This window comes from Haemorhous mexicanus, chromosome 3, assembly GCF_027477595.1.
Source record: "Haemorhous mexicanus isolate bHaeMex1 chromosome 3, bHaeMex1.pri, whole genome shotgun sequence".
Classification (NCBI taxonomy): Eukaryota; Metazoa; Chordata; class Aves; order Passeriformes; family Fringillidae; genus Haemorhous; species Haemorhous mexicanus.
Genome location: NC_082343.1, coordinates 28,820,067 through 28,836,965, shown reverse-complemented (window position 1 = coordinate 28,836,965; position 16,899 = coordinate 28,820,067). Strand labels below are relative to the sequence as shown.

General features: G+C 40.0%; 1 protein-coding gene across 3 annotated transcripts in view; it reads right to left on the bottom strand.

Moving 5' to 3' along the window:
* TTC7A (tetratricopeptide repeat domain 7A) overlaps positions 1-16,899 on the bottom strand; it is a 168,203-nt gene that overhangs the window by 124,545 nt on the left and 26,759 nt on the right. For 2 of the 3 annotated variants that reach the window (XM_059841216.1, XM_059841217.1), the window contains exons 6-9: positions 13,684-13,762; positions 10,485-10,645; positions 9,988-10,051; positions 10-147 (exon numbers count right to left, since the gene is read on the bottom strand). In XM_059841216.1, the coding sequence (XP_059697199.1) occupies positions 10-147; positions 9,988-10,051; positions 10,485-10,645; positions 13,684-13,762 (442 nt within the window). The remainder of the gene's footprint in view (positions 1-9; positions 148-9,987; positions 10,052-10,484; positions 10,646-13,683; positions 13,763-16,899) is intronic. The other variant, XM_059841218.1, reaches the window with a different exon arrangement.

Below are 16,899 nucleotides of genomic sequence, written 5' to 3'. Positions count from 1 at the left end.
GGGAGGTACCTCAGACAGCATCACATACTGCCCTCTTCTGCCCAGCGTGATGCTGAGGAGGTCGTAGACTGCAGAAGCATCCCGGAGGCTGACAGCTCGGTCATCCTGCTGCTCTGGGGCTCGGCTGATCACTGCGTCCCGGTTCGCCTGCGCACACACACAAGAGAGGCATCAACAACCAAGAGAGAAAAACAAAACTGACTCCTCCATAGGAAGCTACACCCACCACTCATTGCATTTTGTTTAAAATCATCTGAAGATTTTTTTTTTTCTTTTAAAAGTGTATCCCAACATAATGAAGGTGCTTCCACAGAGCTGGTTTCTACCCACATTAAGGAAACTCAAGAAGATAGCTGTATCTACAGGAAGGAACTGCTACACTTATCTCATCTGGATTTGTGTCACAGAATTAGAGCATTATGAAACAGACCTACCAGATCCCATTTCCTCAATAATTAGAAATGCAAGGCCATTCTTAAATCATCTTCCTTATTGTCTCATTAATTAGAAATTCAAGGCCATTGTTAAAGCATCTTCCTTATTACTTCAATTGCCTGCAACTGTGATAACTGCTTCCAAGGTTGATAATTTATCTTTCGTGTCTACACTAGATTTCTTCACAGTATCATCCATTTTTGTTGTTCTTTTTTGCTACTGACCTTTTATTGTTTAATTTGACCAGGTTGCCTAAGTAATCAGATTGGCCTGTCATCAACTCAAAGCAATTAAAGGTTTGGGCAATGCAATAACAAATTGGTTTTCTCAAATATATAAAATATGTCTTAATTTTGCTAATCTATCAGTACATCGCTAGGCCTAGATCAGGAAGAAACATTACTTTTGACAGAAACAATCAGTTAGGCAATTTCTGAGCATGTCCCAAAATACCACATGCCACAGATTCAGATTTACCGCCATATCCCAGCCCTCTGTGCTTTTCTGAGCACAAAGAGGGAGCTTACAATTCCAGAGTAAACAGAAAAGTCCTTCTGATTTCCAAACACAGAGGGCCTCACCCAGACTACCCAGCCTCTGGGAGAGGCAGTGCTGGATGCCACTGAGCCTGAGCACCATCTCATAGCACAGACACACTGCCCTGGGCTCCTCAGCTGAAAGGGGTACAACATCAGACACTCAAGTCTAGACATCTGAAACATCAGAAAAATTAAGAAAATTGCCAGCAAATTCACCTTGAGCAAAGGCAAACAAAATGTTCCCTTCCTTGAAACAGGAAGGTTATGAGATTTATTTGACAATACAACTATAATCTTACACCTATTTCTAATTGTGGTGAGATTTTTTTTCCGTTAAAAGGTTAAACATGGGAATTAAGCATAATAAAAATTTCCAGAATATGCAGCCCTTAAAGCCCACGCATACTTCATTGTGATTAAGCTGCAGCTGTTTCATCATGATTTTATCTGTGTAATGCCCCAGTTCCAAGCACTCTTCAACACAGCCTCCAGCCGAGACTGCAAACAAAATTACTGACAACTAACACAATCTCATCTGAGAGCTAAATGGTGACTGCAGTTGAAGGCAAGCTGACAGATCAGACCCAGTCGTGTTTGCACAAATAAACTTACAGCAATTCCTGCAGCCACAAAGGCATTTTTCTTTTTCATGCTACTGCAAAAGATGCAATTTGTAATTAAAAAAATAGTTCAGAACAACAGAATGCACGACAGAATGAAAACTACTTGAAAAACTCTACAAGAGTACAGAGGCACAGCTTGTCTATCTTTATTAGCAGAAATAAAAAAAATAAATTTAAAAATACATGTTTAAGCTCTGTTTGGATTTAACATAAGACTGCTACTTTAAAAGGAAAAAAGGAGTTAAGTAAAGTCATATACTGTATGATCCCTATTGCCAAGTGAATCCTCCCACATATATACAATAGCATTAACAGTTTTTTTCTGCACCGGCTACATTGTTACGACAATTGTTTGTAGCAAACAGTTACTGAGATAGCATCCCCATGCTCTGTAATCTCATCAACAACCTCCCATTACAGTCAGCTACAGCCTGATGCTTTTTTGAGTATCCATCAAACACCAAGCTATGATTTTTAAGTGGATGCATTAGCACAGACACAAAATTAATCAAAACTCATGACTGTCCATCACGTTTTGCCACAGATACTGATACTAGAATGAAGAACACACCCCAATTATGCAAAAGCAGGAATACAGGGCCTATTGCAAGGATGCAACATTTTAAAATTGCAGTATGATATACTGTATATATCATACTTTACCCAAGCAGACAACAGTAAAATGCAACATATGCATAGGCATGATGAATATTCTTTCCAAGAAGGTCATAAACCTGCTGATTTTGTTCAAGCTTTTAAATCTCAAAGCCACAGAAGGTCTTTGCAATCTATCACTCTCTATGCTTCCATGCATAAAAGTTGCCACTAGCAAATTCATTGTTACTTCTATCTCAACAATTTCTTCAAGACTGAACCTATACCCAATTGCTAATTCCAGCTGCTCTAAAAAAAATAAATCAAGAGCCCACATTATAGTAGAGACATAAAAACCCCACAAACCCCAAAACCAAAAGGCGCAAAACTCATAAAAAACCTGACTGAACGGTAGCAAGAATATGGATTGTGCCTAACACAATAAGGTAAATCACTGTCCAAAGTAAGGCTCAAGATACTACTGTAGTGTACAGACAGAGCTCAGAGAAGGGAATGTGAATCACTGTTTCCTGAAACCCACTCAGGAAACTGGCATGTCTCTATGGCCTGCCTTTCACAGAAGGCAGGCTGCTGTCCCTCAGATAATCATCAACCTTTTTTTTTCTTTGCCTTTGTTTATGTTTTTGTAAATATTAATTTGTCAGTGAAAAATCCTGACAGTCACTGGCAAGTACAAGGGCAAAACAGTTGCAGAGTTACTGCCATAAAAAATACACCCATTCTGTGGGATGGGGTATTTTACCTATTGAAATGTACACAGAGAGACACTTCATTTTGCATTTGAGAATGCAAAACAATTCAAAGCTATTAACACCAACATTTTTTCAATACCTGTATTTCTGTTGTTTCAGGCCACTAGTTTTCCTGAACACAATCAGGAAAAATACTGGTCTCAAGCAGTGTATCCATAACATAAGCAGCAATTTCAATTTGTCCTACTGCATTATTTCCTCCCTCTCCACCATTAGCAGGAGCAAATGTAGATACAAATACATTTTCAACACCCCCCACCACGACTATTCCCTTTAAGCTATTCCCATTGTCACACAGACATGCCTCACAGCATACAAGCAGGATGGAGAGAGATGAAAAGTCACACCTAGAGAAGCTCTGTTCAAGGTGGTTTTGTGGGATGGGGAAGGTCACCAGTGCTACCAACACAAGTTTCACCACTGGGAATTAGCATAACTTGCATTATAAAGACAAAAATATACAGTAAATGCCCCTTTTTATGAAGTATTCCAAGGTACTTGAGCAACCCAGACATGCACCACATTTGGAAATTGTGGGATGCATAAGGCACAATTAGCTGTGCATGTAGGTGGCTCACACATGACACCAGTCTTATCTGGGGAGACTGGACACATTTTGCAGTCAGCCCAGACCTAGGACACTGAGAATCTTCAGCCCCACTTTCCACAGCCCAGCAGTCCCACATACACCCAAGGGGCTCCAGCCCAGGCTGGCAGCGATGAGCTAACTCAGCATTCAGCCCCTGTGGTGCCTCTGAACCTGACAGGGCACAGAGCCTGGGGGTCAGCAGGACTTTTCAGTCTGGCTCCAAACACAGCAATGCCACCGTAGGGGACTTTCAGACCCATGCTGGCTTTGCCAGCTCTGCCTGGCTCTGTGGGAACAGCTCTGCCTTTCCGAGCACCTGCAGTGCTGAGCTGCACACAGCTTGGGCCTTCCTATCCACACACACAGGACACTCACCTGCAAACAGATAAGCCCCCCAACCACAGAGGATTTGCTGTACATCAGTGATGCTTATTTATGGCTTGTTTATTTCAGGAAGGAAGGAAAAGAGCCACAGCAAATCCAAACAACCATTACCTCAGCAGTTATTACGCACACAGTTACACTGCAGAAAATTAAATTTACCACAGTACAAAGATGTGTTTCTTAATAAAATGTCAAGTAATCATATGAATTACAATGGAGTATATTCCATGGAGCAGCCCCTTCTCACAGCAATTAGCTATGAAGTATCCTTTAATTGCTCACTTTGAAACATGGCATCCCCTGCTTTTTTCCAAAGAAGAAAAAGAAAGCAATTAAAATCTTTAATGAGTGCCTGCTGCCTGCCCCCTAATTCATGGGCATTCGAATGTTCAACTTGTGTCTTTTCATAATAGACATAATTGCCAGATCCACTGCAACCCATCTATACAGAACAGCAGCATGTTTTACACAGTGTACTGTAATAATGTAATTGGTGTGATTCAATACTACCATTAAGAGAGAAAAACAAATGCCGTGTGTGCAAGATTGACAACAGGCCTTTAAAATCATGCAATTGATGCCTTTTCTGCTAAGAGCTGGGGAATATTTAGCCTGTATCCTTTGGGTCTTTTTTCTGGCTGTTTTGCCAGTACTGCCAACAAAATAAATTAAATCTTCACAATGGCAAGAACCTGTTCAATGCAAGAGGCTACATACTTTTTGCCTAAGTTATTGATCATCTCTACACAGCACCTGAAGGTTTCCCTCACTAACATACACAAAGAAAATATTAAGGGTTGACTGCACAGCTGCTGTGAAAATGGCATGTGGGTAGAACAGGGAGGACAAAGCATGCCCCAGGAACTCACAAAACATCTCTCAGAGAGACGCTACAACTCATTCCACTTCAGACCAAAAGCACAGCAAACAAAAACTTACTCCCTCGTGAACCACATGGCATCTGTCTCATTTCTGGTAAGCAGCAGACCACAAGTTACTGGTGCCCAATTCAGATATCAATTCATCAAAACAGCCTCTTATAATTGCCTATTAGCTATGACTTCATAGATATATATTACATATTTCAGGTGCATTCTAACACCTTGTACTGTAGCAGAACTAGTTCTGGAAACATCACTGAAAGCAAGACAGACATACACCCCCATCCAAAACAGCCAAACAACCTTACAGAAAGGGACGATAGAGAAGCAGAAAGTAAGCAAATTTGTTTATGGATATTATCTTGGGTAACAAGTCATCCATTTGCTAACAGTTATCTGGATTTAGAAAGCTATCTTCCAAGAATTTACATCCTCCTTGCAAGTTTGGAAACAAAACTTACTACTGCAAAGCAGAAGAAAAAAAGCTTTCATACCCTGTTCTCTAGCAAATCATATTAGAACCATTTAGTCAAGAGGTAATTAGCAGAGCCAGTGTATTTCCCACTAGAAACATTCTGCAGTCCATCTTTGCAGGTCCCAAACACCAAATAGTTTTGCCTTGCAAACCAGTTAAGAGACAGCCAGATTTGCTACTGTAAATGCACAACTGTGATTTGGCAGGAACCAAGAGAGCAGGCAACCTTGCCCCCAGTTGTCTCTCTCAGCTGCCACAGTCCAATGACCCTCAGAAAAATAGTCATGATGGCCATCCAGCTGTTGTATCATCACTGGGCTTGGTGCCATTAAAAAAAGGGAAAAAGGAAAAACCAACCTACAAAAGCAACAAGACCAATCCATTTGTTGGACAGCATTAATTTATAAAACAAGGAACTGAAGAGCTAACAGGTTTTATTTATTTCTCTGTTTAAAAATACATGGGTTTAATGTTATTTTGTTAAAGGCGTGCTCTCAGCCAGGAGTTTGTTCTCACCAGTAAAAAGAACAGGACAAGTCCCAGTATCTTCCTTCCCCCTCACCATCTGTTTCATGCTCTCAGGCCCTCCAAGGTCAAATCGCCTTTAGGGATTCAAATCAGAGATAAGATGTGGATGACATTTCTAATCTTTGTTACACAGGCACAGAATTTATTAGTTTTGGATATGAGGAGCTTTATTTCCAGTATGAATGAATACAGAGCCAAAAAAAATAAACCATGTTACCTGGTTTGTCTGGCGGACCACATCAGCCAAAAGCCCCAGCTGTAAGAGCCAGCATTGCCAGCACTGAATAAAGGCATTTCAGACTATGTTGGACCTCAGATTCAAGAAAGGAAGGTTTCTAAATGCAAACAAAGAACCTTTTCTTTCTTCTTTTTTTAAACCTCAAAAGTAAACACAAAAAGTAATACTAAGTGTTCCATTCCCGGCTCTGAGAAGCTTCTGGCTAACTTTAAGGGCAATGCAGTCAACTCTGCACACTCTTGAGAAAAGCTATTAAAATAAACAAAAACGCAGCTAAGGGTTAGTCATGCCAAACCTCCTCTGTCTACACCCTGCAGCTCAAAGCACCGAAGTCCCTGATGGCAGAACCAGTCCTGTTCCCATTGGTAGGTGAAGCAGAAAAATCACACTGCAGCAAGTGACAATATGTCTTCAGTTCTCCTCACAATCATTGTCACTGGTTTAGATGGGTTAAATGAAGTAAAAGAGAGGACTAGTGGTTTAAAAATAGGCAAGGCCATGTTTCTCCAACATGTGATAGGAACACATCATTCTGCCACAGCCTGAGCTTGTAAAGGCTGTCACCAACTGGCCTCCTTGGTCTGAAGGAGAGCATTTTTGTCCTCTCAGAAACACAGCCCATCCATACCATAACTTAGGCAATACAAAAGGAATGATAGAGTAGCCAGGAGGCCACAAACACCCATAAAAACAGCTTTGACTGTGGCAATCTTCAGGCTGCCTGATTTGTTTCACTAGATTCCTTCATGAGAACTCTACAGCCAAAGGCTGTGACTAAATAACAGCTGGCACAGAGAAGGAACATTTGCCAAGCTCAACAACCAGGATTCTTTTCATTGTTTACTGAGATACCTCAGCTTATGAAAATAGGTTCCCATTTTTAAGAGGACATAAAGAACACAGGAGGCAATTCATAAGATGCCAGGGCAAAGCAGGCTACAAGCTTTCACTGAAAGTGTTAATATATCCACAGAAGCATCTTCAGAGCCATGAAAGAGGATACCATGTTATTTAGCCATTTGAAAACCTTTTACATTCTTAGGCTCAACGGCAGAGTGAAATAGTGAAGGAACTGTTAATTGCCCCTTTCAAATATATTCTCATTTCATGTCCCCAGAATATGCAAACTGAGTCCCTTGCAATGCAAGGGAAAGGGATAAGTAACCACAAGCCAGAACTGTCCACTTTTAAGAGCCAGGGAAGGTTCGGTGAGAAATAGGCTCTGGCTTTCAAGAATCTCCAGGCAATTTCTTGCTCTCTCCTTCACAGGAACAATTCTACTCCCCCATAACATCTTCTTGGAAGTCACACAGATCCTGGCAAAGCAGATGTCAGCTTCACTTTAGGAAGGCAAGTCAAATATAAAAACAAAGTTGATTTCGGCAGCAAAGGTGTTCCAGGTGTATACTTCTTGAAAAAGTACCACATCCCCTTTTCAGCAAATATTTACTTTGAGGTTCTCTGATGATTTATGCTCCTCCCCAGTTAGTCTCTACTCTGTGTCCCCTCCACAAGCTGAAATTCTTTTCTATGTCTCCTTCCCCTAATTCTGTCCCTCTTCAAGGTAATTTTAGAGTGGTAGGAGTCAGGAACAGGTACACAAAGAAGCCGTTTGGCTTTACAGTCCTGTAAGAGAGTTACAATGGCCTGATTGCTTTTGTCTCTTTAAAAATCAGAAACAAGTAGCACCCTTCTGGTCAGTTTTGCTCTGACAGACTGAAGCATCAGAGAAGCCAATGTAATTGCTTACGTCTGCTTCATTTTAAGGGGGTTCACAATTGTAAATACTAGAAGAACACCTAATCCAGCTAAAATCTGGGAACACCAACCATGTTGCTCACTAGCCTACAGAAACACTTACCATTGGCATTGTCTCCAGGAAGTAAAGTATGTTTTATTCAGTTGTTAACATTGTATCATTAGGGAGAGACCTCAATTACAAATTTGCTTTCCATTAGCCCATTTCATGAGCTTCTCTAAGTTATTTTTTTAAAGAAAAAAAAATACACAAAACTAAAAACCGAAACTTCAAACAAACAACAAACCTGTACATGATAAAACTCACTAGCCTAGAGCAATGCTGTTAGGGAAACATGTCATGTTGTAAGTTAAACTAAATTTCCCCTTCTAAGTGCCATAATAAAAATGTACAGGAAAGTATTTATGGATTACAAACATATGTAAGAATTAGATTGCTCCCTCTGTGCCTTCACTTAGGAAGAACATTCATGTGATTCCTAAGTGTATTTCTATACACTTGTCCTGAATTTTAGTTAGAACAAACTCGTGGCAAGGCTGATACAAGATGAAGGTTCAGATGTTTCATTTCCTCAAAATCAGAAATACAGCTACGTGGCTCCTACAGTGCTCTGCTAAAAGAGCTTCTTTTGTTTGTTTTATATGTAGCAAATCAAAGTGCCTTGCATCTTCCTCCAGGAAGTTCCTATATATCAGAAGCAGCATTTAAGCATACACCAAGCTTACTTATTTAACCTGGAACTCAGCACAGCAGTTCTGTTTCTACCAATACCATTTTCACACTACTTCATCCATAACTTAGCTACAGGATCAGTTAGTTCACCATTTTACAGGCTATTAGATAGGGATAACTTTTTCCTGATCAGCAGAACAAGATTGTGGAGTTGGAGGTCCCACGTGGCCTCTCTAACAGCAAGTCCAATCCCAGAAAGGCTGGAGCAGCCAGTTTTGTCACTGCTCCAGACCCCAATCCTCCTCCTGCTTGGATCAGCCCCAACAAGCCCCACTGACATGAGTACTTCTGATTTTAACAGAAGTGCACATGATATCCTACAAGCCCTCACTCCTGTAGTCTCCACTTCTAATTATGAAAAGCCCTTCTGACTACAGAAAAATCCTTGAAAACACAAAGCAGATGTGCTGAAGAGGTTTAATCTAGAAAGCACTGAAAAGCACAGAGCAACACTCAGATGCACATGATTTTGAAGTCAATTTAATATTTTGTGGTGGTTCCACCACTTCAATTTTTCCCTAAATTTTGAAAGCAGACAATATTAAATTGCCCTCTTCTGAAGAACTTTGTGGGAAAGGGAAAGAACTTGTGCCAGAAGAACCAGACAAGAAAAACTGAAGGAAGCAAAAATCAACGTTTCCACGGTATCTTTTTTCAATTTGTCTGAAAGTTATTAAAAATTTTCTAAGAAGGTTGTTGATGTTCCAGAATCTCACTTTGAGGTACAAGTGACCACCCTGTATTTAAAGCAAAGTAGACATTATTTACACATTTTCAGAAAACATTTCTTACATGTTTTCTGTGCATTTGCATCTTCTCAGAACATGAAAATTACTGAAGGTCACCATACAGTTATTTTTCTTACAATTTTCTGCCTGCCTCTTAGATGGATTTTTTTAAAGCCCCCAACATTATAAATAGAAGAAATCTAATTATTTCACTGCAGCTTATTATGAATGTTTCTGCATGTCACAAGATTTCCTGTATCACTGCATCCGAAACTGTCACAGATCACTCCAGACTGAAAAAACCAACGACTGCAGACTAAGGCATGAAAGCAGAGTACTGCATCCTGCAATTCCAAACAGCAGGTACCACCATCATGCCTGGCCTCTCATTCTTGATCCATAAATCCACACAGATATTATGAATGGAAACATCTGTCCACTGACAATGTATCTGGATGTCAGAACCTGCATACAGCTATGGTGAATGCAATCAATGTCTCTTCTTGACAATTCCCAAAACTCTTCACTGAAATTCCACTTTTTTAAAGTGGTGCCACTAATAAAAGAATAGATAGCATTTTCCACTCAGCATCTGAACTTTTGCTTCTGTTTATATAGGGAAGATTCTGTAAACAAAACCGACCAGGAGACATGGAAATGCTAGATATCCCTTTGCACTATTAATACTACAAACTCATTTTTGGCTTACCATGGATTCACTGATTAGGAGGAGGAGAAGAGCCTCTTCTACATTGTCTTGAGGGCAGTACACACTGAAAGACAGAACACATTTTTCTAAGGAAGATCAAGAGTTATCCTACCAGCCTCTTTCTCATTTCACAAGAGAAGCAGTAACTTGAAACATCTCATGCATAATTCATTTGCTAGGCAATACTGTCTTTGCAGGTTCACACAATTAAAAGCTCTGCAATATATCTTAGGTGAGCTATGCTGAGCCCTAAATAGATTATTTCAATTTCATAACAAAGACAGCCCTTTGGCTGGACTTGCTTCTTCCTGGGCTGGGGCGGGGGAACCACTCAAAGTTTAATGTTTTATTTTTTCAGCAGACTTTTTAGTGGGAAGTTGAAAAACAAGAAGGCACAAAACTACTACATGAATCAGTGACATAATTAGTAGTACTGAAGAGTGTTCAAATACACTCCTTCCTCCTTCCAATAAACTGAAATAAAAATGAACACTTACTTCTCTTCTGAGTACAGCTCAGGCCTCCGACAAAGAAGATTGCTAACATAAGACTGATATTCCTTGTTCATGAACTCAGGAAGTGGATCAGATAAAGGGCTCCAGTAACAGTCTTCACTGAGGGAATGGAGAAGTACTTGAGCTAACTGTTTGGCTGCAGTCTAGAGATCAGTACAGAAAAAGACATATCAGTGAAACCTTCTCAACACAAGATTCACCCCTCACCATGTTCCACCTTGGGAAGGAGATGTACCAGTGTGACAGCACCACTCTTCAGAAAGCTGGACTAGCAAAATCAGCTGCTAAGGTCTACAAAAGGGTCAATTTCTTCCCTCCTGAGAAAAGACCAAACTTCTGCATTTACATGGTCTTGTTACAATGCTCTAGGAAAAAAGTTATCAAAAAGGCCTGACAGCAAGGGATGCTTTGGTGAACAAGGATAACTGATTGCCACATGGACTGCTGAGACAATCTCACAGTAGTTACTATATAGGAGCAGGAGGACATGACACTGTGTTCTCAGCCTCAGAATTTTGTATGCAAGTCTCAAGACCAGAGGCAACTTTTGTGTTAGCTTTAAAAGATCAACCTTTTATCTGTTAATGTCACTCTCCCTTATAGACTCATAGCTTCATCTTGGTACTGCTTCTCTCTTCCTGTTGCAGTAAAGGAGGGAGGAGAGAAGATGTTTAGGAACTTTATAGTGGGACAGCAACAGCACATGTACTTTTTTTACCATCAAGCAGCCAAAGACCCTTCAAGAGTTGCTTTCCGCTTCATATGCACAGCTGGCAAGCTGGGCCCAAAAGGAGGCAAGTTAACTCCACTTAGCTACAGTATCTTTGGCATTTACCCTTGCCTGATACCCATCAAATCTCTAATTTCTTGCACTGTACATATATGAGCCTGCAAACAAGCTCAGAGGCATCACAATGCATGGTGTCCTCCGTGAATTCTAAGCAGCACACCACTCTATGCTGTAAAGCAAATCCTGCACAAAACAGAGGGTGGGCTGAAACTTCAGCCCTTCTGTTCTAATACATGCAAACAGTATTTTGCAATTTCTCTGACTACTGGATATGTATTTTACATGAAATGTACACTTAGAGATGTGTTATGAGCCCACCAACAGTAATTTTCTTTTAAATATCGGGACACATGTTATAGATGTCATACCCCAAAATCTACGGGATCAAATAAGCCACACTTAGGTTAAAGTTCCTATTACCGACTACAGCAAAATAACTTGTTTTGATGCAAGGCTCCTGTTTTTCACCTCCCTCATCACACATGAATTCACTGAATTAGTCTAAAATGCAACCACAGTACCATGTCTTAAACATCATAAAAGGAGACTTCATTGATGGCAGTGGTCTGAGTGTACAATGGTGTCTCAAAAAAATGTCACCACGTGCAACTCCCTGGAAACCCTAAGACCTTCCCTGCCTTGCTACTGACAAGTTACAGAAAGCTCTGTTTCTAACTAAGATTTCCTATGCTTTTTATAGCAAGTAACTATGAGCAAAATGGCCTAGGGCCCTGCAACATTAGCCAGTATCATTTTATCATCTCAGTGTGTAATTATTTAGTCAGTTTTCCCTGAGGAGTCAACTCTCCTCTATTTTTTTCCTACAGTCTTAGAGTGGAGGGAAAATAATTTGCCAGCAATACAAAGATCTCTACTGGTTCACACAGAAGTAGGAGTACAGTTTGTGGTAAGCCATTCAGAAGGCAAGCAACAAATACTTAGAGTGTCTTTAATTTTAACATACAGTACAGTAGCTGAGTAAATTAGCTTCACTCTTGTTTTGAATAAGACCAAACAAACCAGAAAAGGCCAAGACTGTGATTTATGTTATTACTGCCTTTGGCTAAAAAAAGCATCATTATGCTTGAAGAACACTGCGATCCCACAAATTAGAGGAAAAAAAAAAATCATGTGTTTTACTTTCATGCTTGAAAAACTTGTTTAATTAAGCACAATCCTCCTTTTGCCCTCTTGACGTCTTTTTAAAAATAAATAAGAAAATGAAAATGCAATTTCTAAATCTCAGGAAAAACTATTGAATGAACACCTTGAGAGTGTCCCTAAGGGACAAATCAATCCCCCAGGGGCGTTGTACAGCTGTCCCCAGTTGCACAGGGACAGGAGCAATCGAGCCACGTTCTGTCACAGTCTAGGAGCAGCAGATGGTCAGACTCATTTTGGCAAAATGATAAAACAAGCGAGCACAAAAATACTGCTGAACCCTGATCTCTGTTTGGAAAAGGATGCAACCATTTGAGTGGACAATTATTTAAGTCATCTCTTCTAATTTGCTGGACAAGCTTCCACATGCATCTGTATTCTCAAAAACAGTATACAAACCCATGCCCACCTCCCCTGCCCAAGTTCTCTGGAATGACAAAAAACACAAAGCAGAATCAAGTACAAGTTTAGCTGTTAGAGTATCAATGCTTTTAGGGCTGCAAAGCTTTCATTCCCAAGACTGTTATTCTGCAAGCTGTTGACCTTGTCACCTCCTGAGTAACTTCAGGACAAGATTTCTCCAGGGAAGAACCAGCTAAAGGTCTAAGAAGTTAAACAAGCACATAAATATTTCTTTACCTGAGACATTCAGGATAAAATGATGCAAAGATGCAGAATGCCAACACCAGAAAGAAAAATTTAAAACAATTAAAATCACTCTGTACTGTATTGAAGAAGGTTTTTACAGAAGGAACAAAGAAAGATGTCAGTCTAAAAAAGCACTGCTTGTTGCAAGAGACAGAAGTACTTAATGCTTCACATGCAAATGCAGAAAGGTGTGCATGCACACTGAAACTGAGAACAAAAACAAGACAGCTTCACCTGAGGACTGCATGGTCAAACTAATAATATCTCTGTTTCTACTAGGGCTAGAAAATTCACTGAAACCAAGAAAGCAAAACAAACAAAAAACAAAACACAAACCAAACAAAAGTAACCCATATGCCCAGGTCCAAAAGCCTGAAGGTTTCAATTGAGCAGGTCTTTGAATTAAGGGGATCACTTGACACATCACTTCCAAAAGTTGAAAAAAGAAAAAAAAGGAATAAAAAAAATAAAGCCAGCAATCAATCAAGTGAGGACAAATACATTTTTGTGCTACAGCACTGGTCAATTAAGAGAAGTCCTACATGCCAGACTGCCCCACCCTCCAATCTCCCATTCCCTTACCATTTTGAAGGTCTGAGTAGCTTTTGTTTCTACAGTCCGTAGTATTTCTCGCAGACTCCTCATTCCTTTCACAATATTTCTATGGGGAAGACAGAAAAAAAAAATAATGAGAAACCCCCAAAATCAGCACACTGGAGACGGAATATTTTTATGATGTGCCAAAGCTCAGCAACACACCTGAAGTTCAACCAACTCCTGAAACAATCACTAACACTGAGTGTGCAGTAGCGAGACAAGTCACTCAGAGGCACAGACAGGACAATGGCACAGAGCAAGGCAGTGACTGTAGCATTGCCTACTCCAGATGGCTTCCTAAGAGAAGATCACATTCACATTTGATGAACAGAGGGGACATTTGGAAGCCTTTCATAGCTCGTATTTATAAAGCAGATGCCGCTCCTTAGAAGCATCCACATCTCCTCTTCATACACACAGATTGTACTTGTTTGAATTATATTGAGCTTACATGACGCTTTTAAATGACGATTTCTTTTAGGTGGTGCTTAAACGCTTTGTGTCTGATGGTCCAGGCACATGATGAAATTACAGTGGTTTAAACAGTTAATTATCAGGCAGCTAAGTTGTAGTAACTATCTGCAAGCACAGCTTAACCCACAGTAAAAGGGTTAGACTAAAAAAAAACCTAATTCAAAAAAAAAATCATATTATTCTGCATACACCATGAGCAATTAAAGCTGACTAGTTGCCAAATGCTATCTTAATCGTGGCTGTGCACTCAGAGAGATGCAGAGGAAAGATTAAACACCGTACATATCAGTTAACACACTGGCAGCCTATCAGCTGTTCAAGGCTAAGGACATGGCCCCACCACCACAGTAACTGCAAAATGGTTCAATGCACATTCATTGCAGGGTCAAAGCTACCCAAAAACATACAAGCTAGCAGAAAAGAAGCAATGTTGTACAAGACAAAATAAGCAGTTGTATTGGTACATTAACTGTCACTTCAGCTTATCCAGGAGAATTTTCTGTGCAGACGAAAGCTAAATTTCATTTATAAACAAAGCCATAAAAACCTTTTCTGTCAAACTGATTAAATTTTGAAGGTAAGCAGTACAAACTGCACTTGTGCCTGCTTGCATGCACTGCAAACCTTCTTGCACTCCAGAATCAACAGCAAACATTTGATGACAACAACAACAACAAAAAAAAAAGGTAATTATTTTGGAGGTGCATAGATAAAAATGTCATCACGTTTACCATGAATATTGGCTACATAAAATGCCACCCTAAAGCTTGTAGTCACCATGGCACAGAATGCAAATGCATATGGCCTTACTTCCAAGCAATACCCATCTCAGTTTCAAATTGTGAGGTAATCTGTAGACTGTCTAATCAAAGGCACTGTACAGGCAGGCAAAAATGTAAGACAAGAGCAAAAAAGCTGAAGACTTGTAGAGAAAAGTCAGATGCTGTCTTTTTTCCTTCCACTTTCTCCAAAGTAAAAAATGTGCTTTGATTTTATCAAGAGGAAAAAAGGTCAAGAATGTTTTTTTAAGTTGGACCTAAATACTTCAGCAAGCACTCCAATGACAGGGCCAAGACAGCAGGAGCATTTTTGTGGTTCTAGAACAGAATATACCCATGCAGAAGCAGTTCTGGACCTTATGCACAAGTAGTGACCAAATCCAACAGAACTGTTTACATGGTATTTACTATCAGATAGAAAAAATTAATAAATTCCCCCATCAAAACACAATTCAGCAGCCCAACTACTCTTCCTGATTACTGAAAACTACCAGTATTTTCTGTTCTTCCATGGTCTCCTTAGGAGGCTGGACAGAAGAGTTACGGAGTATAACACTTCTACAGCATTTTCAAAAATGCTTTTATTTAGGTCTCTTGTTAGCATAATGATATTTGTCTTAATAAAGTGCCAATGAATTGTATTGACCAACATCAGTAAGAAGACTAGTGACCACTTGCAAAGCCCAATAATTTAACATTTGGTACATACTTCCGAGAAGAAAAACCTACCAAATGTGTTAAAATGAGAGTTTTGCTCCTAGAAAACTAAGGCAACATTACAGTTCAACATTTTAGACCATAAAGGCTATAAAAAAAGTTAAGTCTTCTGGCAGAAACACCTTGCTCTGGGGTGGGGGGAAGGGGAGGGGAGAAGAAAAACAAGGTACAGACACACTGAAGTGAATGAAAGAATAAATGTCAAATTGCTGCCCATCTGTCAGTAGTCAGGGCTGGAACCATGCAGCACATGACAAATACTTAGGAACACCTTCAACAGATGGCAGGAGTGCAAAATGGGTGGCACAGGAGGAGCACCCAGCACTCGCCACCTCCCAGACAGCTGCCTGTGTGGTCAGGATGTATCAAAGAGCACCCACTCCATCCCCTAAGCTCTCAGCAATACCAATTCTACAGGACTGAGGATTTGGTTTGGCAGCCTTTGTTTTCTGAACTTTATCAAACATTACTGAGCTGTGACAGGAGACAGAGCACACCTGCCTGCAAACGCAGGAGTTTGTCTTTCCACTCTACTGTTCCAAGCCAGGAGAGCATCTGAGCACATTTCATTTTGAGCATATAAATTGCTCTGTTCATAGCAATAAAGAACTCACTGTTCCATTAATATATGCCCTTCATATACTAAATGTGCAATTGAAGGGATTTTTTTTTAAAATTAGGATCTTTAGAAATTAACAAAAAGAAAAGTATGTATTTGGAACAGAAATACCTGCTATGTAGGTGACTAGATGAGGATGCAGTCATAAAGCCTCTGGCAATCGATGGTGCAAACACTTGATCTTACTTAGATTAGAGACTAAACAATATTGAGCCTCTGCAGGAGTTGGATACAGGACTACCTGGAAATCCCAGGTAATGTTGCCTCAAGCCATGGCATCATAAGTGAACATTAGATCATGGAAATGAGTTGGAAGAGTCCATAGGCCCCTATTATATTGCTAAGAGGCCAGAAAAAGAAATGAGGAAAAACAGGGAGGGAAAAGGACATGATCATTCAACTGCCTTGGTTTTAGTTTTAGCCACAGTTGTGGTCAGAGCACCATTTGAAAAAAAAAAATGATGAAGAGCAGTTCAGGATTCAGTTACAGCTAATCTAATAAAAATGAACACAGACAACCATGGGCACAAACTGTGACAAAGAGCAACTTTAGAGTCCAGTCAGTCCAGCTTGGCATAAAAATTTGTTTTGTGCATGTACCATGTTAATATA